The sequence below is a fragment of the Leptidea sinapis genome, chromosome 2 (assembly GCF_905404315.1).
Source record: "Leptidea sinapis chromosome 2, ilLepSina1.1, whole genome shotgun sequence".
Lineage (NCBI taxonomy): Eukaryota > Metazoa > Arthropoda > Insecta > Lepidoptera > Pieridae > Leptidea > Leptidea sinapis.
Window position 1 is genome coordinate 19,762,536 of NC_066266.1, and position 25,857 is coordinate 19,788,392.

A 25,857-nucleotide genomic window follows, 5' to 3' on the forward strand; every position below is an offset into this window, starting at 1 on the left:
TAAGGTAATTTTGTTATGACAATAAATAATACTTTGCATTATAACCTGCTGCAATATTATATTAATTTATGCAATTATCGCTTTAACCTTAAAATATTATACAGTCTTGCTAAAATGGAACAACGTCATCGGCATTTTTGACAAGTTGCATTTGACTTTGATTGTCATTTTAAAATTGTCATTCGAGTAACGAGTAATGACTAAGGAATAACAAAAACAGTGCAGCGTCAAAGAAAAAACATTTTTAAAGTAAAATCTGATTTTTGTTTAATCATAATAACAAGAGCTATCATAAAGGTGATGCTCGGTAAACCTCGTAGATTCTCTACTGAGGAACTATACAAAATCACTGAACTTCTTACGGTACGTCAGCTGTATATAGACAGAAGCGTTACACGTTACCATCGGATGCACCGAATCCCACCACTGGACAGTACCCCCCGACGTCGACCTGTAATACACATTCCCCGAACAAAAAGTTCATTTGCACAACGCCAATATAACTATTTGGGACGATTACTTTTCAAAAATATTAATACAAAACTTAAAATTATGCATTGTAATATATATGAACTTAGACATAAACTCAAGAACATGTTAAGAAACCTAAATTACGAAGCTACTGAAAATCTTATTCGATAACCACTACTTAATCCAGGTATAGCATTTGAAAATAAAAAGCTAAACACATACTCACACACACACATACATACACACACACACGCACACGCACACACACACACACATATACACACACACATACACACACAAACACACAATACACGCCCTAAATAATATATAAAATAGTTTCTGTGTTCATAATTTGTTGCATAACTTCCATTGTTAGACCTTAAAATATGTTGATGTTTGTTATTTGACATTTTAGAATGCACAACTGGGAAGAGACTGACCCCCATGTCACGGGCTGTCCTAGTTTGGGGGTCGAGGGTAATTTTAAGCAAAATTGTATTTTTTTCTTTGCAACAAATAAAGATTTATTATTATTATTATTATTATAATAAATTCATCAATCATATTGTATTCCGATTTGTGTAATCCACGTGTTAATATAATGGATTCGGAAACCGTAAGTATTTATTTCCTAAAGCATTCGTTAACTGCTGACGCAAGATATTTGCGCCTAATTTTTAACTATTTTTGTATTTAATTTAAAGGAATTCTCATAAATCATATTTACTCAAAATTTTTACTTGACCCTTTACAAGGCCGAAAAATAATTACTTATTAATTAATTAGTAATAAAACCACCAACGCTGTCATTTCCCGCCTAATTTGTTTGCTTTTAGGTTAAAGGCAAGCCTCTCACAAAAGAAGAATCGAAGTATTTGCTCGATTTAATTGAAGGTAATAAAATTATTACATCAAGAGCGACTAACGCCTTCAATAATAAGCAAAAAACACAAGAGTGGATGCGAATATCAGAAAACTTCAATGCTACAGCAACGAATTGCCCACGAACGCCTCAACAAATTCGCCTTAAGTGGGAGAATTTAAAGAAAAATTCAAGGAAACGTTACTCCAGAATCAGAATGAACCAAATTAAGGTTAGTTAGGTACTTGCTTACAGTTGTCTCTAAAAATGCAGTTTTTACAAATTTTAACTGAATTTCCTTATTCCAGACTGGTAGTGGTCCAGGTGACTACATACCACCAGATGACTTATTAGACCGAGTAGCTGGATTACTAGGCAGTACAGTCAGTGGTTTTACTGTGCCTTATGTGTGTGAATTTATTATTGGTGGTGGTGGTAATGGTGATGGGCAGGGTGGAATGGTTATGTTAAAATGATTGGTGATGATGATAGGAATGAAGGTTAAAATCAGTCTTGCCATCATTTGACGGGTTAACAGAGATAGTAAGTGAAGATGACCTTGAGGCAATGTCAAAAGATGGTGATTCCGGTGAAGGTCAAAACGTAAATGTGAACATAGCGTATGATGCCGTAAACGAAGACAGTGATTACATAAATGAAAATTAAGCTGGTTCTATTATTGTTACGATTGAACCTGAACCCCGTTCCAAACTGGAACAAGAATCTGCCAATATTCAACTAGATAATCAGCAATGTACTGTGGACATAATAAATGAAAATCCTCGACCAGACGTTCAACAGACTTCTGAACTGAAACAACATTCTGCCGATAGTCTACCAGAAAATCAGCAACAGTGGGTTGCTGATTTTCTGGGAGACTATGCGAGTGTGGACATAATAAATGAAAACTCGCGAGATAGATATTAGATATTTTTGTTGATTTTTCTTAGTTTACTAATTTTTAAACTATTGTTCTTAAGTAATATTTTTGTCAAAATAAAAGTAGGTAACTAATAATGTTATTACATTTTTAACTGTTTATTTTTTAACTACTATGTTCAATAGTTTATTTTTAGTTAACTTTTCAAGATCTTAGTTATGTGGTTAAATATATGAAGTAAATTATTGTATTTTGTACAGTTATAAATTTTATAAATATCTTTTTTTAAAGTAGAAATGAATTTAATTTTATAATGTTTAATTGTTCAACTATGTTATTCTTTTCGCACTATTGTAAATGTTGTTTACACCTGTAAAGACTGTAGTGTGCACTCGCCCTTATATTATGCTAGCATATAAGTTTACTTTTCTACGTTATAAACGTTCAGTTATTACTCAGACATTGGCGTTTCACTTACATCCCAATAGGAACCTTACATGGAGACCCTGCTGGGTCGACCGCTCGCGCGTCGTGTTTCACATGGCATCATATTGCTCTTACAATGAAAAGTTATACGATTCGTTTTCAGATTGTTTCTACATTAACATGCATAGGCCTTGTTTTAAACGGTGTGAAAGTGCGAAATTCAACTTATAATACGAGAAAATGGGTGGCTCTCAATCTAAACAAGAAGTAATAATAGCTCAAAGTGCTGCTGGAAATGGCAAGAACGAGGCTACTACATCTATGCAGAAGGAGTTGACATATCACGTCAGCACAACAAATATTATACTCGGTGTGATCCTGTTCATCGTGGTTTTGGCACTGCTGTATGGCATATATCGCATCTATATACTCTGTTTTGACAAAAGAGTTGAACGGCATGTAGCGCATTATATCCCGTACCGTCGATCTTGGCGCCGTCGTCGTGATGAGCTTCGCGTAGAAGAGGACGATGGAGTACGTCCAACAGTACGTGTTTAAGCGAAAAAGAGTGCGTCCCGCGGTAATAACGGGTGATTTTTTTGCTGGTATCTTTTTGGCAACACTGTTTTTTGACAGATCACGCGTGAATCGTTTCTTGTGCCATTGTCAAACTTCAGTTTGGTCTATAATTTAACCATTATTCGACTTACGAACGAACAACGCTTGCAAATTATTGAATTTTACTATCAAAATGCATGCTCAGTTAAGAGAGTGCATCGCGCACTTCTTCCAATTTATGGGCAATTTGGTCGGCCTACTGAGGCAGCTATTCGGAAGCTTATGACTAAATTTCCAACCCAGTTTACATTATTGGACATTAAACCACGAACACGCATACGTAGAGTGAGGACCGAAGAAAATATTGCGGCTGTATCCGCCAGTGTTAGTGATGACCGTGAAATGTCGATTCGCCGCCGTTCGAAGCAATTGGGCCTCTGTTACGCCACTACGTGGAAAATTTTGCGAAAGGATTTGGGTGTAAAACCTTACAAGATACAGCTGGTGCAAGAATTGAAGCCACACGACCTCCCACAACGTCTAACATTTGGTGAATGGGCATTGGCAAAGTTGGAGGAAGATCCACTTTTTTATCGAAAAATTGTGTTCATCGACGAAGCTCATTTCTGGTTGAATGGATATGTCAATAAGCATAATTGCCGCATCTGGAGTGAAGACCAGCCAGAAACATTGCAAGAGCTACCACTGCATCCCGAAAAATGTACTGTTTGGTGTGGATTATGGGCCGGTGGTATCATCAGGCCGTACTTTTTCCAAGACGACAATGGCCGAAACGTTACTGTGAATGGCGAGCGCCGTGTGATGATTGGCGATTTTTTTTTGCCCAAAATGGAAGAATTGGACATGCCTGACATGTGGTTTCAACAAGACGGTGCCACACGGCACGCGAAACAATGGCCCAATTGAGAGCCGCCTTCGGTGAGCAGTTTATCTGATGTTTTGGGCCCGATTTGCGTGAAGTAACATGTTAACAAATATATGTAGTAGGTATAAGTGAGTGGTCAAGCCCAGTTTTTCTCGTACCGAAAAAACAAGATTTTTCAGGCGAAAAGAAATGGCGTGTAGTGATTGACTATCGAAAATTAAATAATAAAATACAAGACGATAAATTTCCTTTACCCAACATTGCCGATATTTTGGACTCGTTATCAGGTAGTGTTTATTTTAGTCATCTCGACTTAAATAAAAGCTATTATGTGACTAAACTTGAACTTTTGTGTACTAAAATTGAACCAGCATAACAAAAATTTAATAGATATTTTAAATAGACTTCGTAAATTTAACTTAAAAATGAATCCTTATAAATGTCAATTCTTAAAGAAAGAGTTATTATATTTAGGTCATATAGTTTCATCAAAAGGAATTTCCCCTGACCCAGAAAAAATTAAATCAATTCAAAATTATCCAAAACCAACTAATAGTGACGATGTAAAACGTTTTGTGGCGATTGCCAATTATTATAGGAAATTTATACCTCATTTTGCGGAACTTACGATATCACTTAATAAATTATCTCGAAAGGGTGTGTGATTTGAATGGACCTCCGATTGTGATAACTCATTTAATTTACTTAAGAAATGTCTAATATATCCACCTATTTTACAATACCATAATTTTTCAATAGAAAATGAGTTTATTCTTCACACTGATGCTTCAGGTATAGCTATACGTTCAATGTTGTGTAATAAAAATAACTTACCAATCGCGTACGCAAGTAGGTTCTTAAACAAGGCTGAGCTAAATTATCCCACTATAGAGAAGGAGCTTTTGTCTATAGTGTGGGCTGTTCGCTATTTTAGACCTTATTTATACGGCAAAACCTTTGTCATTAGAAGCGACCACAAACCGTTAGTATATTTGTTTAATATAAATAACTCCTCCAGTAGATTATTGAAGTTTAGATTGTGTTTGGAAGAGTATGACTATAAGATAGAGTATGTGAGAGGTGTGAATAATGTAGCTGCATATGCATTATCACGCATTATCGTGACGTCAGATGAGTTGAAAGAGATGCATAGAAATGTGATGAATGTTATGACTAGACGTATGAAAAAACGTCAGGAAAGAGCGAAAGATTGTGATGATTCGGTCGATAATCTGTCTACTAAAACATTTGGCCTGATCACCCAAAGGTTGTGGAGATGATTAAAAAACCGAAACACTGTACTGAGTTGTTATTTAAAAAATGAACACAGAGTAGGGCACAGTATGATTCAAATTATAAGACAGTAGGTTATTTTACTTATATACGCAGAAGAAAAGAATATATGCAGATCAAAAATCTCAATCATATTCCGCGCGAGACGCGTTCATGAGAGAATTGGCGTTATTCTGCAAGGTAAGAATAGAAACATCGACGAAATATATATAATAAAAAATAAAGAAAGTGCTAATATTTTAAAATGGTTACGTAAAGAAATACAACATAATTTATCATGGACCGGTCCGCGTATTTGTATAATAAATGACATTGAAAGGATAGAAAATGAAGGTGATAAAAGAGCTATCATAAAAGACCATCACTTGTTGCCCACAAGTGGACATGCTGGCGTAAGGTGCATGTTAAATACCATAAAAAGACGTTATTTTCGGCCTAAAATGGAAACTAATGTTAATTTTTTTTTAAAGGTGTGAAAAATGCCAAAAACAAAAACATTATTTACCCATCCGTCAACCAATGCAGATAACAACTACAGCTAACTCAGCATTTGCTAAAATACCCCGACATAGTCGGCCCTCTACAGAACGATTACTTTAATTATTCATATATCTTAACAATCCAGTGCGAACTCACAAAATATTTGGAGGCCTATCCTTTGGAGACAAAAGATAGCGTAAGTGTAGCCAAAGCTTTTGTTCACAATTTCATTCTTAGGTATGGAATTCCCCGGGAAATAGCTACCGACCGTGGCACTGAGTTCATATCAAGCATCATGTCAGAGGTGTGTAGGTTATTACAAATTAACCAAATTACTTCCACAGCTTACCGTCACCAGATTATAGGTTCTCTGGAAAATTCGCATAAATCTTTAAATTCATATCTTAGAATTTATTATTATTAAGCCCTTTTTATTCTGAGTTAGAGTATGTCTCTTAACTCAGTGTGCCGCTTAGCAAAGGCCTCCTCTAGCTCTTTCCATTGGAGTCTGTCATGAGTCACTCTTCTCCAGTTTGGGCCCGCTGTGAGTTTGAGTTCATCCTCCCATCTTGTTCGAGGTCTCCTCTGGCTCCGTGTGCAACCTCTTGGATACCAATCTGTGACAATTCTGTGGCCAGTCCATCTCCACTTCTGCTGATCTATTTTATTAAGTATGTCGGTTTCTTTAGTTTTTTGTCTCAGTTCTTCATTTCTAATTTTGTCTAGTCTATCTATGTGTTTCCATCATACTTCGTTCCATAGATCTTTGGCATTACTTAAGCCTGTCTTGGTGCTCATTGTTGAGTGCCCGTGTCTCACATCCATATGTAATACAGGGTAGGATACATGTGTTAAATACCTTTCTTTTTATGGTAATGCTGAGATTGGTGGACTTCATGACCTCCTTCATCTATAATATAAAAATGAATCGCAAAATGTGTTGGTAAGCGCATAACTCAACAACGCCTGGACCAATTTGGCCATTTCTTTTTTTTAAATGTTCGTTGAAGTTCAAAGATGGTTTTTACGGCTAATTTTACGAATAATTGCCAGAAAAACCCTAAAAACAGCCTTTTTCTTTTTCCCATACAAACGTTTTCTAACTAAAACGAGCTTTATTGCTATTGTATAAAGTTCATATTGAATTACAAGCAGTCACTGTTTTTTTGAGACATGCCAAAACGATGATTTTGCACAAACATTGCTATATTCTGAAATGCCAAAATATTATACTTGGAATCAATCCTCAAGGAGATTTATAAGACGGAAACAAGGGAAACAAGTTCAAGGATACCCAGATGTGTATTCCACTGATGCCATTGGTCGAATTTATTCAGTACATCCAAGCAATGATGAATGTTTTTATTTACGACTGCTATTAGTCAATGTACGTGGCCCAGCATCATTCCAACATTTACGAACTGTTGTTGGTGAATTGTGTGGATCTTACAAGGAAGCCTGTCAACGTTTGCAATTGCTAGAAAATGACGCTCATTGGGATCAAACTCTCAATGATGCTGTAATATCATCACACGCTCATCAAATACGAACATTGTTTTCTATAATCATATCTACATGCTTCCCCCATCAAACCCAATTGATTTGTGGATCAAGTACAAAGATAATATGTGTGATGATATTTTGTATCAAATACGAAATAGAATGGGAAATCCAAATTTACAAATCAGTGAAGAAATTTACAACGAAGTATTGGTTTCAATTGAGGACATGTGCTTGATGATGTCAAACAAACTATTTATTCAACTAGGCCTGGCCGCGCCCAAACGTCCAATGTATGATCTCAACACTTTAAAATAATTAATTCAAACGAATCTTCCACTGTTGAATGAACAACAGAAGTATGTACTCGTATTTGAAAATCTTATGAAAGTAATAAATGACGAAACTGGAAGGATTTACATCTTGGATGCACCTGGTGGTACAGGAAGAACTTTTTTGATTTCATTAATATTAGCAACGATTATTCGCTTACAAAATAAAATTGCACTTGCACTCGCTTCCTCGGGAATCGCAGCAACTTTGCTTGAAGGTGGTCGAACAGCCCATTCAGCATTAAAATTGCCATTAAATATACAAAGCAATGAAATTCCGACCTGCAACATTTCTAAGAACTCTGCAATGGCAAAGGTCTTGCAGCAACGTAAATTAATTATTTGGGATGAATGCACGATGGCACATAAAAAATCTTTGGAGGCTTTAGACAGAACATTAAAAGATATACGGAGCAATCATAACCAATTTGGTGGTGCAATGATTTTATTAGCAGGAGATTTTCGTCAAACATTGCCAGTGATTCCACGATCAACACCAGCTGATGAACTCAATGCATGTCTAAAGTCCTCCAAATTGTGGAAAGATGTCAAAGTACTTCGTTTAAACAAGAATATGCGTGTCGAGTTACAAAATGACCAATATGGAAACATATTCTCTAAACAACTCATTGATATTGGTAATGGCAAATTTCCTATAGACATGTTGACTGGCTGCATTAACATTCCTCAAAGTTTTTTTCAGTTAACTCGATCAAAAGATGAAATTATTCAGAAGGTGTTTCCATGAATGACAGAAACCATGATTAGTTGAGCGAACGAGCTATATTGGCTGCAAAAAACATACGATTTAAATGAATAAAATCAAAAATACAAGAACAAATTACAGGCGAATCGAGGATATATAAATCAGTTGATTCGGCTACTAACCAAGATGATGTAGTGAACTATCCTCGCTGGATTTGCCAGGATTGCCACCTCACAATCTTCAATTAAAGGTTGGATCGGTAGTTATAATGTTGCGAAATATCAACCAACCGCGTCCTTGCAACGGCACACGGTCTGTGATAAAAAAATTACTAAACAACGTGATAGAAGCAACTATACTGAAAGGAAAGTATAAAGGAGAAGACGTACTCATACCGCGCATCCCAATAATTCCGAATGATGTGCCGTTTGACTTTAAACGACTACAGTTTCCAGTTCGGCTTGCTTTTGCTATGACCATAAACAAGTCCCAGGGTCAATCATTAAGTGTTTGTGGTATTAATCTGGAAAACCCATGTTTCTCACATGGTCAATTGTATGTTGCCTGTTCCTGTGTTGGAAAACCATCAGATTTGTTTGTCTATGCGCCAGATAATCAAACAAAAAACATCGTACAAAGCACTACAATGAAAATAAAACTGATTTTTGTTAATAATTATGATTGATATGATTAACAATAAACAGATTACTTATTTTTAAATGCTTATATATATTTTATTTAATTATATTTCTTATTCACAATGCCCTATCACCAGGGTGACGGTTCTGTTCAGGAGAATTTTTTGCCCCAACTATAAAATATGTAGGAACAAAAAAATGACACTTGACAAATCATTTTGACAGGCTATATTTGGCAGTACGAAGTCTGCCGGGTCAGCTAGTAGACCAATATTTTTCCATCCATTGGTTATTCTTGTATTTATTTCTTTACTTGTGAGGTGTACAGGAGATATTAGTTGGCCAAGGTATGTGTACTCTTCTACATATTCTAGGAAGGTTGTATTTATGTTAATTTCGGTTTTGATTGAATTTGTCATTAATTATGTTTCTGTGGTGTTCATTGTTAAACAAACCTTTTCGCTTTAATTGCATAGTGACTCGATCATACCTTGTAGTTTCTTTGGATCTTCTTCGAATAATATGATAACATCTGCAAATCTGAGGTGGTTTAATTTCTTACCATCTATGTTGAGGCCCATGTGATCCCAATTTAGTTTGCGGAAAATGTTTTCAAGGACTGCAGAAAATAACTTGGGGGACATTGGGTCTCCTTGTCTTACACCCCTTTTTTCTTTAAACTCTGGGCCAATTTTTTCCAGATGAAATCTTGCTTTACTATTTTTGTATATGGTTTTAATGACATTAATATACAACTCTGGAATACCTTGACTTGACAAACTTACCCACATTGCTTCGTGGCTTATGCTGTCGAATGCCTTGTTATAGTCTATGAATGCCATGTATAGATTTTTGTTGTACTCATTGTATTTCTCCACTACCTGTTTCACTGTGTGGATGTGATCTAATGTTGAAAAGTGTTTCGTGAAGCCAGCTTGTTCGATTGGCTGGTTTTCATCAAGTCTTTTACTTATTCGATCCAATATGACCTTTGAGAATGTTTTATACAGATTAGACATCAGACTTATGGGCCTGTAGTTACCTATGTTTTCCTTTGAACCTTTTTTATGTAATAGGATGATGTGTGATGTTTCCCATTGTGTTGGTATCCATTGGCTAGTCATTATTCTATTACATAGTTTTGGGAGTACAGGAGCTAGTTCAGTGGCCATCCCTTTTAGAAGTTCATTGTAGATGTTATCAGGTCCTGCTGCTTTTTGTAACTGTTGACTATATAACTAATAGCCTTAAATACTTCGCATTGCAATATTTCCGGCTCAAATTATATATCTGGATCTTGAGGCTGAGTATGTTCGCTTTGGTTTAGTGTTTGTGTTATATGAGATAGAGCAGAGTATCAGCAGTAGACTATGAGCAAATCAGTGCATTCACCATTATTTAATATAAGAAAACAACTTTATAAATTAATTACAACTTTTTATAAGCATGACAACGTTATAACTGCTTTGTAGTCATAGTAACCAAAAGTCAATAATTTCTTCTTCTATGAGTAAGACCTCTATGATACTCCCCCTCACGATGACCTTCAGGTCTGAGTGACGCCTATCATCTTTAGAAGCTTTAACAATCTTGGTTGTGGTAATGCCTTTGTAAAAAGGTCTGCCTCCATATGCTCTGTGTCCTTGTAACGGATGGTCACTAATTTCTTCTGGACACAATCCCGTATAAAATGTTCCTTTATGCTGATATATTTCGATCTCTTACCAGTCATTTGATTGTTTGCTAACATCTGTGCAGCCAAATTATCATTATAGATCGTAACAGTTTGTTGAAAAACTCCAATATCTTCCAACAGATATTTCAAGTGTAAAGCTTCCTTCGTTGCTTCTGTCATCGCCATATATTCGGCTTCTGCTGTTGACAAAGCCACTGTTCTTTGTTTCTTTGATGCATAACTGATAAGGCCACCACCATACTTAAAAATATAACCGGTATATGAACGACGGTCAACGGTACATGCCGCCCAGTCAGCGTCAGCCATGCCTGTTAGTGCCATTCCTGATTGTTTATATCTGATGGTTACATTCTTCGTTCCTTTTAAAAAACAAATCACCCTTTTTGCAGCTTGCCAATGTGTATTATCAAAACATGTATTATATTGGCTCAAATAACTAACAGCAAACATTATATCTGGTCTTGTGGCTACAGCGAGGTACATTAGAAATCCAATTAACATTTGGTATGGTATATTCTCCATCTCTGTGAGTCCATTACCCTTCTCCAGTTTCAGACCAGTCTCCATGGGCGTTGACACTGGCTTACATTCAGCCATGTTGAACTTATTTATTAAATTTTCAATATAATTCTCCTGTGACAATGTCATTTCTCCCCCTACATGGGTGAATTGTATGCCCAGGCAATGATGGAGTGAACCCATATCTCGTAACTCAAAAACTTTTTGCAGTTTTGTTTTGACTTCTCGTAAAAACATTTCTGATTTATATGCTAGTATTAAGTCATCCACATAAATGTTTGCAAACAGTTTTAGGTGCTATGTTACTATCGGGCTATGTAAAGCTACCTAATAAAAGACTTTATTTCTCCAGAGAAAATGATGTGCCAAAAGTCCTATCACAAAGCATACGATGCAACAAGTTTGAAGCCATACTTCAAAATTTACATTTGAATGATAATTCACATCTATCTGCTACGTCTGACAGGTTATACAAGCTGCGCCCACTGCTAGATAGCTTGAGCGAATCTTTCCAAAAACACGTCGTAACACTAGCAACAAATCTAACGAAAAAAAGGCCAAAATATCAATACCCCAACCGTCACTCATTGCTAATTATAATAAACACATGGGCGGTGTAGATAAGTGTGATCAAGGTGTTGCAAATCTTCGCACTAGAATGCGAATCAGAAAATGGTGGTGGCCAATTTTTGCGTATTTCCTGGACGTTTCTGTAGTAAATGGGTGGCTTCTCGCAAGAAAAAATGGGTGCAACAAAGTAACACAATCTTTGTTTGTTTTTAGGCGTTATATAGCACTAACCTTGCTAGCCACACATGGAACGCAGCCGCATCAAGGACAAAGACCTGCAAAACCGTTGTCTACCACAAGATATGATGGTAAAGATCACTGGATTGTACCCATAAACACAGAACGCCGGTGTGCAAGTCAGTGTGGAGGAAAAGCGAAATTCAAGTGTATAAAATGCGATGTAGGCCTCCATCCTAAATTTTTTATGGGCTATCACGTGATGGGAATGTCATCATAACATGTATGTTTTAGTTTTACTTTTTCCAGTAAAATTTGATTTTATAACAATTGTTTTATTGACCTTTGTTAGTACTAGCGTAAGTTAGAGTAAGGGGCCGCCGTGCATAGCGTCCGATTTATCGAACGGACTATAAAATCAAAACTATTTTATGCATGCTTCTTTTTTCCAATTGAATATATTAATTTGACCCTAATTAACGGTAAGTTTTAAAAATAATCCATTTAAGTGCTATAATAAACTTTATGCACTAATGGGTTAATTGGTATGTCCATATCTGCTAGTTTATCGACGATATCCATAAATTTATTCAAGTGATTCACAATATTATCACCATCTTTCATCTTCTTCAATATCAACTCTTTTAATAGGCTTGCTTTTCTTGCAGGACCTTTGCTATAATATATGCTTTCTAGCGTATCCCAGACATCTTTACTTGTTTGACAATTTTTAACTTGTTCTAATTCACCCGGTGATATTATGAGAAATAGCTCGGCTAATGCTAACTCATCTTTTTCCATATAGTCATTCAATGCATCACCTTCTCGCGTTGGTCTCTTAATTTTATTTGCAACATAGCTCCAAAGGCCAAGTTTTAATAGTACGGCTTTTGCATGGATCCTCCATGTATCGTAGTTTTCTCTTTTCAATTGTTCTATGTGCACGTGATTACTCATTTTTCTCTTTTATTCCCGTTTCTGGGCCCATAACCTGTTATATGAGATAGAGCAGAGTATCAGCAGTAGACTATGAGCAAATCAGTGCATTCACCATTATTTAATATAAGAAAACAACTTTATAAATTAATTACAACTTTTTATAAGCATGACAACGTAATAACTGCTTTGTAGTCATAGTAATCAAAAGTCACTAATTTCTTCTTCTATGAGTAAGACCTCTATGATAGTTCGCGATCGCTCCTTTTGTTTTCTTTTATTTTTTTACTGGTTTCTGCAATTAGTTTGAGGTTATTCTTTTTAAAGGGTCCTGCTATTAGGTTTTTTCTTTCTTCTATAAGGTGAGGTGAGTTTTCTCACTGAGTGGGCGTTTTTGTTTCCTACCTGGTTTGATTTTTGTTGGAGCTGTTAGATATTCTTCTATTTTCTAGTAACTTTCTTTGATGCTAATGTTATCATTTATCAGGTCATAGATGTTTTCTGGCAGTGATTGGACTAAGTCCTTGCAATTTGGATCAATTGTCCTGTTTGGTATTTTCTTAATATATTTCCGGGATGCCTTTGGTGGACTTATTCTGAGTTTGCTTCTAACTAGTCGATGATCAGTGCTGCAGTTAAGATTTTGTACAACAGAAGTGTCTATAAATGCTTTTGGTTGGTTGCTTGCAATGTAGTCTATTTAATTTTTATTTTTTCCATTTGGAGAACTCCAGGTCCACTTATTGTTTTTCTTTTTTTTGAATAGGCTATTAAGAAGGTGTAAGTTGTGTTCCATCAAGAAGTCTACTAGTTTTTGGCCATTTGCGCTTCGTTTACCAAACCCAAACTTTCCTATTATACGAGGGGTGGCTGATATAAAATCTACTTTGTTAAAGAAAGTTTCGAAAATCGAACTGGCCACTATCAAAATCATATTCTATATTTATTCCTTTTTCAAAATTATGACGCTTATTTTTTTTTCGCTTGCTTTTGTTTTTTTGGCGCGGCTTTGATTTCACCATGTCGAAAGAAAATTAAAAATGATGAAATTTGAGCATCGAGCAGTGATTAAATTCCTAAGTAAAGAAGGAAATACGCCTACGCAGATCAGAGAGCGCATGTTAAAGGTGTTTGGTGATTCAAGTCCTTCTGAATTCGTCATAAAGTTTTGGTCGAAGCAATTTAAACATGGCCGTGAGAGCCTGGAAGACGACCCACGTAGTGGAAGGCCAATTTCTGCTGTTACCGCAGATAATGTTGAAAAGGTGAAGAACCTGATTCTTGCAGATCGGCGAATCAAGCAGTGGGAGATAGCCAGAGATGTGGGCATTAGCAAGGAACGAGTTCATGAAATTATTCACGAACATTTGGGCATGTCCAAGGTGAGCGCGCGTTGGGTCCCTAGAATGTTGACCCCCTTTGACAAACAAAGGCGAGTAGAATGTTGTCAGGCATTTCTAGACCTGGTCAAAGGTAAAGAAGAAGAGACTATCTCTCGAATTGTGACCTGTGATGAAACTTGGATTCGCCAGTGGGATCCGGAAAGCAAACAAGAGTCAATGCAATGGAAATTTAAAGGAGAAAAGCCGCCAAGGAAGTTCAAGGTTCGGCCGTCGGCTGGAAAACTAATGGCCACCGTATTTTGAGATGTCGAAGGGATTTTGATGATAGATTATTTGCCTAAAAATACAAAAATGAATGCTGAATATTATGCAAACTTGCTTGACCAGCTTCGTGAACAAATCAAAGAAAAGCGGAGAGGCAAACTCAGCAAAGGTGTTCTGATTTTACAAGACAATGCTCCTGTACACACAGCCTTAACGGCGAGGTCAGCCCTGAGCAAAAACGGCTTCACAGAAATTAACCATCCACCTTATAGTCCAAATCTGGCTCCCTGTGACTATTTCTTATTCAAAGATTTAAAGAAAAAATTGAGGGGTCGCAGACTTTCGACGGACGAAAAAATGAAGGAGGCTGTGACTGACCATTTTGACGAGCAAAATAAAAATTACTATTATAACGGCATGATGTCACTTATTTGCAAATGTCATAAGTGTATTTCACTTGCAGGAGACTATATAGAAAAAAAAAAAAAAAACTAGCCATCAAAGTCTTTTCTTTCATAGTTAGGTAGATTACTTATCAGCCTCCCCTCGTATGTTCCATGTTGTTTTGTTTGACACCAACATTGTGCATTTAAGTCTCCCATTAGAATTACATTGTTTTTTCTATATTTAGTAACCACTACAGACAAGTCCCCATAAAATTTTTCAATTGTTTGCTGATCGGCTTGTTCTGTTGGAGCACATGATTGTATGATTGTCCAAGTTTTGTTATAACTGGGTATTTTCATGTTGAGAACTGCTATCCTGTCAGAAATGCCAATTAGGTCAAGAATTTGGTTTTTGAGGTGTTTTTTAATAAGAAAACCTACGCCCCTTTGGCCACCTGCTTCTCCTTTAGTATACATTATGTACTCGGGTCTCTCTTCAATTGCTTCTTGGGACCTCCTCATTTCACTGATACCGAGGATATGCCAATTTATGTTTTCTAAGGCTGTCTCCAGTTCCAATAAGGATTCGGGAGTTCGTAATGTTCTTGTGTTTATAATTAGATAAGTTTTTGATTTGCTAGAGGGAATTGGTCTAATGCTCCCGCGGTGACCAGCCGTATTGGGAGAAAGGTATGTTGCTGATCTTGTTGTTTGTTTGTTATGTTTGTTTTTCAGTTGCTTGTGGTTTTGTAATATTAGTTTCTTGGAGAGCTGTTGGCTATTGTGCTTGTATGTGGTACTCCCTGGAATCTGTTTGACTTCGGTTGTTTGGTGGGCTGGGAGGATGAAATTCGGCCTTGGTTTGAACCAAAGTTATCTGGTGGCGTCTTTGGTGGTGATGATGGTAGCCTTTTCCTTTTTTCCTGTTTTCTGTCTGCATTTTCTTTAATGATGAGTTTGTCATGCATTATGATGGCAAATTTGCCAGCTTCCCTGGCCTCTATCATTTTAGGAAAAAGGGCTTTTCTCTCTTCCATAACCTCCTTAGAAAAGTCTTCAGTGATTTTTATACTTGTGGGGATATGTTTCTTATTTTTAAGGAGTTCCAATTTTCGCCATCCTAGCGTTAAGGTTACTTTAGAGCAGGTCTAATCTTGTTGTCAGCTTTCTTCCTCAGTCTTTTTATATCGCTAACTTCAAATTTATTCCATTCGTGGGACTTTATATTCCCGTTAATGTTGTAATTGTTGTAGTTGTATTCTAATGTCCTAATTTTGGCTTTGAGAACTTCGTTCTCGGTTTTAATATTTCCGTTTCGATAGTTAATGGTTTTAATTTCTCGTCTATTGTCGAGGAGATTGTGTTTTGTACCGTTAGGTTTAATAAATTCGTTTGTTTTTTTAGTTGTTCCAACATTTTGTTCCATAGTTATTATTGCTTATCCATGGTAGTTAGTTATATAGGTAGTATCCAGTTAGTTTTAGTAGACTTTGATATCTAGTGTCACTTGTCAACGTAGTTGGGGGTTGATGTAATTTTGTGTAGTTATACGTTTGTATATCGTTAACGGCGAATTACTTAAATTACAATTATTTGCGTAATCCTTTTACTATGCGCACTTTTCACGATAATTTTGGAGCACTGGCACTTTATGTATGTTTTAGTGTTTAGATATAAGCTGATTTGAGGTTTTTTGCACTGATTTAGATTTATTTTTCACGAGCACTTAATGACGCACACTTCTAACATGACAGTTTGTGACGCAACCCAACCCATCTTAGAATACAAACTGATAATAATTCTAGAATATGGAGTACTTGGGTACCATTTTGGTGTTTCTCTTTTAATACAACTGTTCATACTGAAACGAAATATTCCCCATTTGAACTTGTATTTGGCAAAAAATGTAACATACCCAGTAATTTTAAGAGTGATAATATAAGTCCATTATACAGTTTAGACAATTACCCCTTAGAACTAAAATATCGTTTACATAAATCTCAATATGATGCCCGATGTAATTTAGTTAAAAGTAAGTTAGAAAGAAAAGCTCGTTTTGACAACTATTTGAATATTGTACAATATAAAAAAGGTGATAAGATATTAGTAAAAAATGAAATTGGTGATAAATTTTGTAATGTTTATTCTAGTCCATATGAAGTTATTGAGGATCTTAATCCAAACGTTAAGATTATCAAGAATGGTAAGGTTGACATTGATTGACATTGACATTGAATTTATACGTTTTTACCTAATATTTTGTGTGTAGTTTTAGTGTCAAATATATTATGACAGAATATTGTTTGATATTTAAATTTTATTTAATCTAATCTACCCAATTTAATCTATGCCGAACGCTTACGCGATTTAATTGAAAATGAACGCAGAAAAGAAATTATACACACCCGAGGAAATTAAAAGATAGCTCCAGGATATCGAGGTAAGCCAGAGAAGTTCGATCCAGAGAAGGTCGGGAAAAGAAGAGAGGCACCTCAAAACAAATGCGGGGCCCGACAACGTCGATAGTCACGCCACCAAACGCAATGGACAAAGCCGCAAATCCAACTCCCCAGAAAAACACCCCATTATGGGCTGACTCAATCTTTGGAGTGGACGTGGCCGTCCGAGAACTTGACGTGAATCAGGAAATCACGCCGACATTCGCTCGGCTGCCTGAAATCATCGAGGAAGTATACTCCTCCATTGGAGGAGATGATACTTATCTTAACAAGCAAATGACCAAGGGCATGCTGATGTATTACTCAACAGCTATGTTATGGGCACGCTTGTTAGATATTAAGGTTAAACGTGGCAACACAAATTTAACCTTCCGACACAGTCGGCGCCATTGCAAAGTCTTTGGACCTTTGCAGTCGCTGGGCCACACGTTAGGTCCAAATGCCCCGACTATGTCGCGATAGAGCCGCCCAGATACGTAAACTACAGCAACGCAAAGCTGTACTGCGACTGTCCGGTGAGGCGGAAATGGGATGCCATTGCCTAAGGGCACCGCGGTTGTAATTCCAGGCGGTCCTGCAGGCCTATTGCGTATCTCAGTTGACAGGTAATAGTGATGATCACTTGACGAGGTGTACATCAGTTAGTTGTCAAACATCACTTTCCGTAATGACTATCGTCATTGGACAACTGTGAGGACGTCACGAGCACCTTAAATCTGTGTTAGTCACCGTAACACATTCTGACAGTTGTTTTCGTATCGATAATTTGATATTTGCGATCGTGTAAGCTATTGGACATCAAAGTGATAATCATTTAATATTTTGTGAAGGGCACTGCTAAATGGTAGTGATTTATAGATAATAGTGATTAACACCGAAGATGTTATATTAGTGAAATTTTAAAGTTGAGACTTTTGTAGTGTTTGATTGTGTTTTTCTGGGAGAATTAAATTCATACCTATATATAATTACGGCATTTGCCGAAGAAGAGCGAAGAAAAAGGCTTTTGCAAATGGAAAGACAACAACGAGTTCTTATGGCTGGCTTATATTAACATTCCTTGAATGATTTACTAGTAAGTCAATTATGGCGGGAAAGAAATCGTGCATGCTCTTAGTTATTAGGTATGTTTAAATAATGCAAATTAACTGTTAAAGATTTATATATAATGGACTCGATGTTTTAAAGTGTATATCTATATATATATATACACTTTAAAACATCGAGTCCATTATATATATATATTTATTTATTTTTTTTTTTGTCAACTACGAACATATCCTCTATAATCCCATATAAATTACTATTCCATATTCACAGTATCTGCGTTTGTGGCATATTTACGGGAAATATACCCCATGCTAAAGAGCTATTACTGGATTTAATTCATAATCATTTTAATAATTGAAAACTGGTTCAGCTTATAAAGGCTCTTTTATATATTGTAGGTGATTTTGGATATGTACAATGCACTTGGATGATGACACCTATCTTAAGTGCTGCGCCGAGTTCATCAGAAGAATATTACACTCAACTTCAAACCATGGTCTAAAATGCTGTGTGAGCATCGGAGTTCCTAAAGGGCCCTGTAAACGGTCTAATTATTTGTCAAATATTTGTTTGACAAACGTGTTTGTCAAATTTTTTGAAAGTGTGCGAGCTTGTTTGACGTGTTTGTCAAACAATGGAAATGTTTGACCTGTTTGATGGAAATTTTGATTGACGGTGTGTTTGGCAAACCTGTTTGATAGTGTGCAACGGTGTTTGTCAAATAATATCTCAGTTATCGCCTTGAAACCATGGAGAACACAACTGCGACAATCAATAACGGCAACATGTCTGAAAAAGAATTTCTTTTGGAATTTATCTCCGTATATCGCGACATGCCGATGTTGTGGAGAATAAAATCAAAAGATTATATGGATAAACACAAGAGAATGAATGCGATCAAAAAAATGACGGAGTTATTGAAAGTGTCTCGCGGGAACATCACTGAAGAAGACGTTAAAAAAAAATAATATTTTACGAACAACTTTCAAGCGTGAAAATAATAAGGTGAAAAAATCTATGCTTTCTGGATCTGGTACTGATGAACTCTATGTACCTTCATTATGGTACTACAAAGAGCTTGAATTTCTACAAGACCAAGTGGAGGAAGAATCGGGGATCAGTTCCATAACAGGACAAACGGTAAATAGTAGCAATGTTTATTTTATTTTAATTCTACAAGTACAACATATACAGTTACCTACTCTAAACATTTGTAATTTTTTCATTTTCAAATAAGAATTCATTTTCAAAAGAATATTTTTATAAACAACTTGTTACAAATAGGTACAACATAATATTTTAACCTAACCAATAATAATATTTTAACTTAACCAATTAATAAATATTTTGTATTTTCACAAGTACAGCAAATACGATTACCTATTCTAAACATTTGTTTTGCCATGGAATAGCACCCGTTGAATTAAAATATTCACAAAAATCATCTTTCACTTCTTTTGCTAATGTAGCGCTATTTCCAGCCCGTGTACGTTCGATATTCATCAATTGATTTGACTCATTTCTCCAAGATCCTTGTATGACAGTCCCTGTAACACAATCTTCCATGTCTAATTCTCCATTCCTAATGTAGTTTTTTTGTTTCATTGGTAAATTGTGTAAATGACAACACGCCATTACTACAATTTTAGCTTTTGTAGGAGATAATTTGATGGGTTTTTGGAGAATCTTAAAACGACTCGCAAGAATGCCGAATACATTTTCAATTATTCGCCGAGCACGGGATAAACGATAATTGAAAATCCTTCTGTTATCATTTAAAACCTGCTTATTGTAGGGCTTCATAAAATTTGGAAGAAGCTGGAAAGCTTCATCGCCTACAACTTTTTATTAAAGTTTGGCAATTCCTGTGGCTCTGGAATCTGCAACTGGTTGTTCTCAAACATATTCCAAAATTTCGTATTTTTAAGTACTCCTCCATCTGACACTCTACCATTTGTACCGACATCAATCATGATAAATTCATAATTTGCATTAGCTATGGCCATAAGCACTATGCTGTGTGTTCCCTTATAATTATAATAATACGAACCGGAATGCTCAGGTTTTTGTAAAGTGATATGCTTTCCGTCTACAGCTCCAATGCAATTATCAAAGTTCCATGAATTTCGAAATTGTCGTGCCAATATTTTCCAACTTTCTTGTGTTTTGGGTATCTGAAACATTAAAATACTTATTATTATTATGTAATATGTTTATATTTATTGTTTTGGTTTCTAGGAATCATCATCAAAACTACAAACATCAACATCAACACAATCACCTTTGCCACCTTCAGCATCTATTAGTCCTGTACAAATAAAAAAGAAGAAAAAGGAGGACTTGCAACATGACTTAATGACATTAGCCAGGGATCATTTCAAAAACCCTGAAAATGAATATCAAGTGATGGCATGAAACTGGGCCTTTAAACTAGAGTGCATGTCTGGAGAACAAAGAAGACTGGCAGAAAAATTCATAAACGAAATACTCTTTGAAGGAGAAGAAGGAAACCTTCATAGACATTCAGTAGTTATTAATCCGTCTCAGCCAGCACTCGCTTGGAACACTACATCGCCTATTCCGTACACCCCATCTCTTATTTCACACACTTCATCTGAACAATCATATCTGTCCAATACGGAGCAACCTGTGATGATTCATATTTCAGACTCGCAAACAAATGAAAATAATCCAACCGAACCTGAAGATGATACAGCAGCCAAATTTATAAACAATTTTTATTCTCTTTAAATGATATATTTTGTAATTTTGAAATAAAAATCTTACCTGAATATTGCTTAATTTTTCATTTATTGCCTCACAAGTTTCAATGATAATGCCGCTGAGTGTACGAGGTGCAATGCAGGCCTGAAATTTTAGGTCTTCAAAATCGGCGCCACTAGCCAGGTACCTCAAGGTTATAGATAATCTTTGAGAAGCTGGTATAGATTTACTCATAACGGTATCCTGTTTTGCTATGCAAGGACTTAGCAATGTTAATAAATCTTCAAATGTTTTATGGTCCATGCGCAGGAAGTTTGCATAGTCATTTGGTTCTGTGAGCACTATTTCCCGTAACAAATTTTCGTGCGTATATTTATCCCGTAATTTCAACCACTCTCTAGACCATCGACGACCTTTTATCTTTTTCTTCATACATAGTGCTAGTGTCAATGCCAAAAACGCCTTATCTGTATTATTACTCATTGTTATATACGACAGAAGATGATAACAACACACGAACGTCAAGGAGAAAACTGAAATATGGGCAAATTTATTTGATCTATTTGTTTGATCGTATGCGCTTTTGTTTGATGAAAACATCAAGTTTGACAAACAGATTCGACAAACAAATTTGACCGTCTACAGGGCCTAAAATTATAAAGGGCCCTGTAGACTGTAACGCAAAATTAATTAACAGAATCCTTAAATAACAATATAAAACAAGTGCAATCTATTGAATTTGACAAAGATTTAAAAGTTTATTAAAAAAACACTTGTTAAAGACGTTGTAACCATTTACGTAGATTAATTGTATTAATATAACCTAATTTAATAATTTATAAGCTGCTTATGCAAAGCGAGTTACCTGCAGTCAAACTGCGTAAGCAGTTTCTCGGAGCATGGTGAAAAAGAAATTGTAACTTTTATGAATAAATATATTACATACATACATAACGGGCAGATCCAAATTGGTTCACCAACCAGAAAGGTGATACGATGTCTTCATGTCCGACCCGGAGTTGGATATGGAACTAGAGGCACCGCGTGATAACGATCGGCCGCCTCGGTTGACCGCGCGTCCACCTATCCACCAGCGGAGCGAGGAGATGATGACGGTTTCATAGAAAAAAAAACGTAAAAAGAAGAAGCGCGGACACGGATCGCCATATTCGCCGGCGAAATCGGCAAAGCGGCCCGCTGCCGCTTCTTTTCCCTTTCTCGCTAGTAAGCCATCAGGCCCAAAACGTCCCCCGCTTATCTTTATAGGGGACAGGGCCCGCTGGACGGCCATCAAAAATAAAATACCCAAGGCGCACTCCTCGACTCGGTAGCGGATACCCGCGCCCTAACCTATCTCCTCCGCAATATGAGAGTGGGCTTCCACAGTTATATTCTCCCGGAAGAGAAGCCACTTCGGGTAATTCTCCGGAATTTGCCAAAAGAACTGGAGACGGCAGACGTTCTGGCAGACCTCAAGGCACAGGGCTTTCCGGTGCAAGAGGTGCACACGTATCCAAGCGGCCAATAAACTTGGTTATAGTAGATAGTCATCCTAGACCTCACCAAGGAGGGAAAGGCCAGGCGGGCATTAAGGGCGTACGTGCCGAGGTGCCATACAAGAATAAAGGGCCCGGTCAGTACCACCAGTGTCAAATGTACGGGCACTCAGCCCGCAAGTGCGAACACAACCCGCAGTGTGTCAAGTGCCTGGAAAGCCGAATGCCCCTGCCCAAAGCCAGGTGTGCGGAGCCACCAACCCAATCCAATGCGTCGGGACCAGCCCCGGCGCCGCCCACCTCAGGGCACTACATCGCAAATGTATATTCTCGCTCCGCCTCAACAGTTCGAGTTGGTCGAGGCCTGGCACATGCCTGCGCCACATCAAAATGGCACCGTTGCCGATATAGCATTTATGTGCGGTTTCGTCAGACAAATAAACATTGCGAAGCTCTCGCCCTTTGGCAAGATCAGCAGTGTGATTCTCTAAGAAACGTTTCACCGTTGCCAGCATGGATGTGGTCTGCGATGTAACATCGTACAGATCGACTAGGCCAGCAACTGTTGTAAATTTGTAATTCTGTAGTCACTTTAAGCTCATCGGCGATCTTATGGTCGAGACGAGCTCTACGATGTTGTCTCGGCCGAGCCAGTGATGTTATCTTATTTTTTTTTAAACTGATAAAAATACGGTTACGAAATGTGGCATTTAAAGTGGATTTTAAATTAATTTCTAATTACTTTTACTATTTTGATACTAAGTTGATGTAAATAATGCAAAATACAAATGTTCATTATTTAAAAATTTCTTGGACACTGGCAGAACCCATTTGCCTTTGTCTTGCTTCATTAAAAAATGTTGTTTATCGCCGCGCGAGATGTAAACTCAAGATTTGAAGTGGCTTCAAATTAATCACCATCACCCTTAGAAAAGTGCTTACTCCACAAAAAAGTCCATGTTGAACCGAACTACACAAATAATAAACCAAGCGGGACACTTAAAATTCCTATACAGCCATGGGGGACTATAGTTCTTTACAAATCAACCAAATGGTGCGTGCTCTTCATCCATAATATACGTCGTTTAATTGTGTTTTGTTTTAAAATACAAGTAAGTATTTGTTTGCGCCGTTATTGTTCGCATTCAATAGCATATAGCGCCACCTGGGGGGCTGATGTACAATCCGAGCATTGGCATCACCCTGGTCTTCGCATCGGGCGCTGAACGACTCTCTGGCCGCTTACAACGACACTTACCGATTGATCTTGTTCGAGTGGACACCGCTGACCACGCACGCGCCGCGTTACGCATTCGAGCATCATTGTCGCACGTGGTTTTTTTATACTACTTCTTTCGCATCATCGTAGTGCCAAGTGAAGTGCTTGTCTGAGGAAAGGGCTGACCAGTATCAAGAGAGTACTTCAGCCACTTGGCGTTTTATGTTTATTGATTTTGAACAGGCCAAACTAGATTACCCGCAACCTCACTTAACCTGGACATCTTGCATTACACCGCACCCCATTTTGACTCCCTCGCATCATCAGTATTAATTAAAGCATTGCTAGTATATTCCTTGATTGTGTACAAACTTTTATTAGAGAGATAATATTCCTTGTGTAAAACTATTTTTTCAATGCCTACATTATTAAATAAATTTCAGTGCCTCGAAATCTTGTCCCATCTACTGCTCAAATGGAAAAGTTGGTCGAATTTATGGAGTCAACACCAAAGATAGCCACCGGGCATGCTCGCACTGCCCGTGCTAGAGAACGCAGTCATGAAGCATGGATGGAAATCACCAACTTCTTGAATAATAGCAATGGAAATGGCTGCATCGAAACATGGCAACAATGGCAAAAGGTCTGTAAATATTTATTTTCAAAACACACATTATCTACTTTTAAGGAGAATAAATGCTAGTATAATTTTGTAACACAGTATTGGAGATAAATTATAAAAAACGTGCCGTAAAGAGGAAATGTAGTAGCATTGCCATTGCTAGAAGAACAACAGGCGATGGCATGGATGAAACAGCAGTAGCAGAACTGACTCACCTAGAACAGAGAATTGTTTCTCTTATGGGGAAAGTTTTGTTACAGGGCAGGAAGATTTAGAATTGCCTGTTATGCATGTATGTATCTGCCTTAGTATAAATGAATATTTAATTATGTACCTAGTTTTAGTTTATTTATATATTTCTTTACTGTTTTAGGAAGCTGAAAGTATTGTTCATAATCAAACACTTTGTAGTGGACAATCACAAAGCACACTGCTACAACAGGTAGGTAACTTAATTTATATTTAATTATTTAAGGTAGTCTTACATTTTAATTAAAATTAGTACAAACATGGAAAATTATTTAAAATGCTTTATTTTATTTCAGATTAACATAAATGATGACACTAAACAACAGCTTGAAACTTATTTGGCATCTGAGGTGAGTATATTATTGAAATAAACCAGAGATAGCCGTGTTAGTAGGTTTTCATTGATGTACACATTTTAGCCGTTAAATATACTGTTTTTTTTTTTTATGGAATAGGAGGACAAACGAGCGTACGGGTCACCTGGTGTTAAGTGATCACCGCCGCCCACACTCTCCTGCAACACCAGAGGAATCTCAAGAGCGTTGCCGGCCTTTATGGAAGGTATACGCGCTTTTCTTGAAGGTACCCATGTCGTATCGTCCCGGAAACACCGCACAAGGAAGCTCATTCCACAGCGTCGTGGTACGAGGAAGAAAGCTCCTTGAAAACCGCACTGTGGAGGACCGCCACACATCCAGATGGTGGGGATGATATCGTAACTTGTGGCGTGTCGTGCGAAGGTGAAATTCGGCGGCAGGAATCAGGTTGAACAGCTCTTCGGAACACTCCCCATGATAAATGCGGTAGAAGACACACATTGAAGCGACGTCTCTACGCAACGCCAAGTGATCCAGCCGTTCACAGAGTACTGGGTCCCCGACAATTCGAGCTGCTCTGCGTTGCACGTTTAATGGTGAAGGAAAATATTGTGAAGAAACCTGCATGTTGGAGAGTTCTCCATTATGTTGGACAGTATCTTGGCCAGCAAGGTGGAGTATGGTCTCAACCATTTCTATTTAGATTGCAAAGCATTGCTAATGGGTTAATGATGATGATTAATTATTAACATTGAAATATAAAATATACCTACATACCGAATTTTGGTAGTTAAACAT

The 25,857-nt window shown here is 37.0% G+C and overlaps 1 protein-coding gene across 1 annotated transcript; it reads left to right on the forward strand.

Moving 5' to 3' along the window:
• Positions 1-300: 300 nt before the first annotated feature.
• Positions 301-17,146, forward strand: LOC126973454 (uncharacterized). Its single transcript, XM_050820721.1, has 4 exons — positions 301-363; positions 1,308-1,565; positions 1,642-1,740; positions 17,123-17,146. Exons 1-4 carry the CDS (start codon positions 301-303, stop codon positions 17,144-17,146), a joined length of 444 nt encoding a protein of 147 aa, XP_050676678.1.
• The last annotated feature ends 8,711 nt before the right edge of the window (positions 17,147-25,857 follow it).

Bases quoted from the DNA above. Each gene is read 5' to 3' on its own strand.
- LOC126973454 (XM_050820721.1), top strand. From the start codon at position 301: ATGCTCGGTAAACCTCGTAGATTCTCTACTGAGGAACTATACAAAATC. The intron at 364-1,307 runs GTACGTCAGCTG...GTTTGCTTTTAG, and splicing joins AAATCACTGAACTTCTTACG to GTTAAAGGCAAGCCTCTCAC. The intron at 1,566-1,641 runs GTTAGTTAGGTA...TCCTTATTCCAG, and splicing joins TCAGAATGAACCAAATTAAG to ACTGGTAGTGGTCCAGGTGA.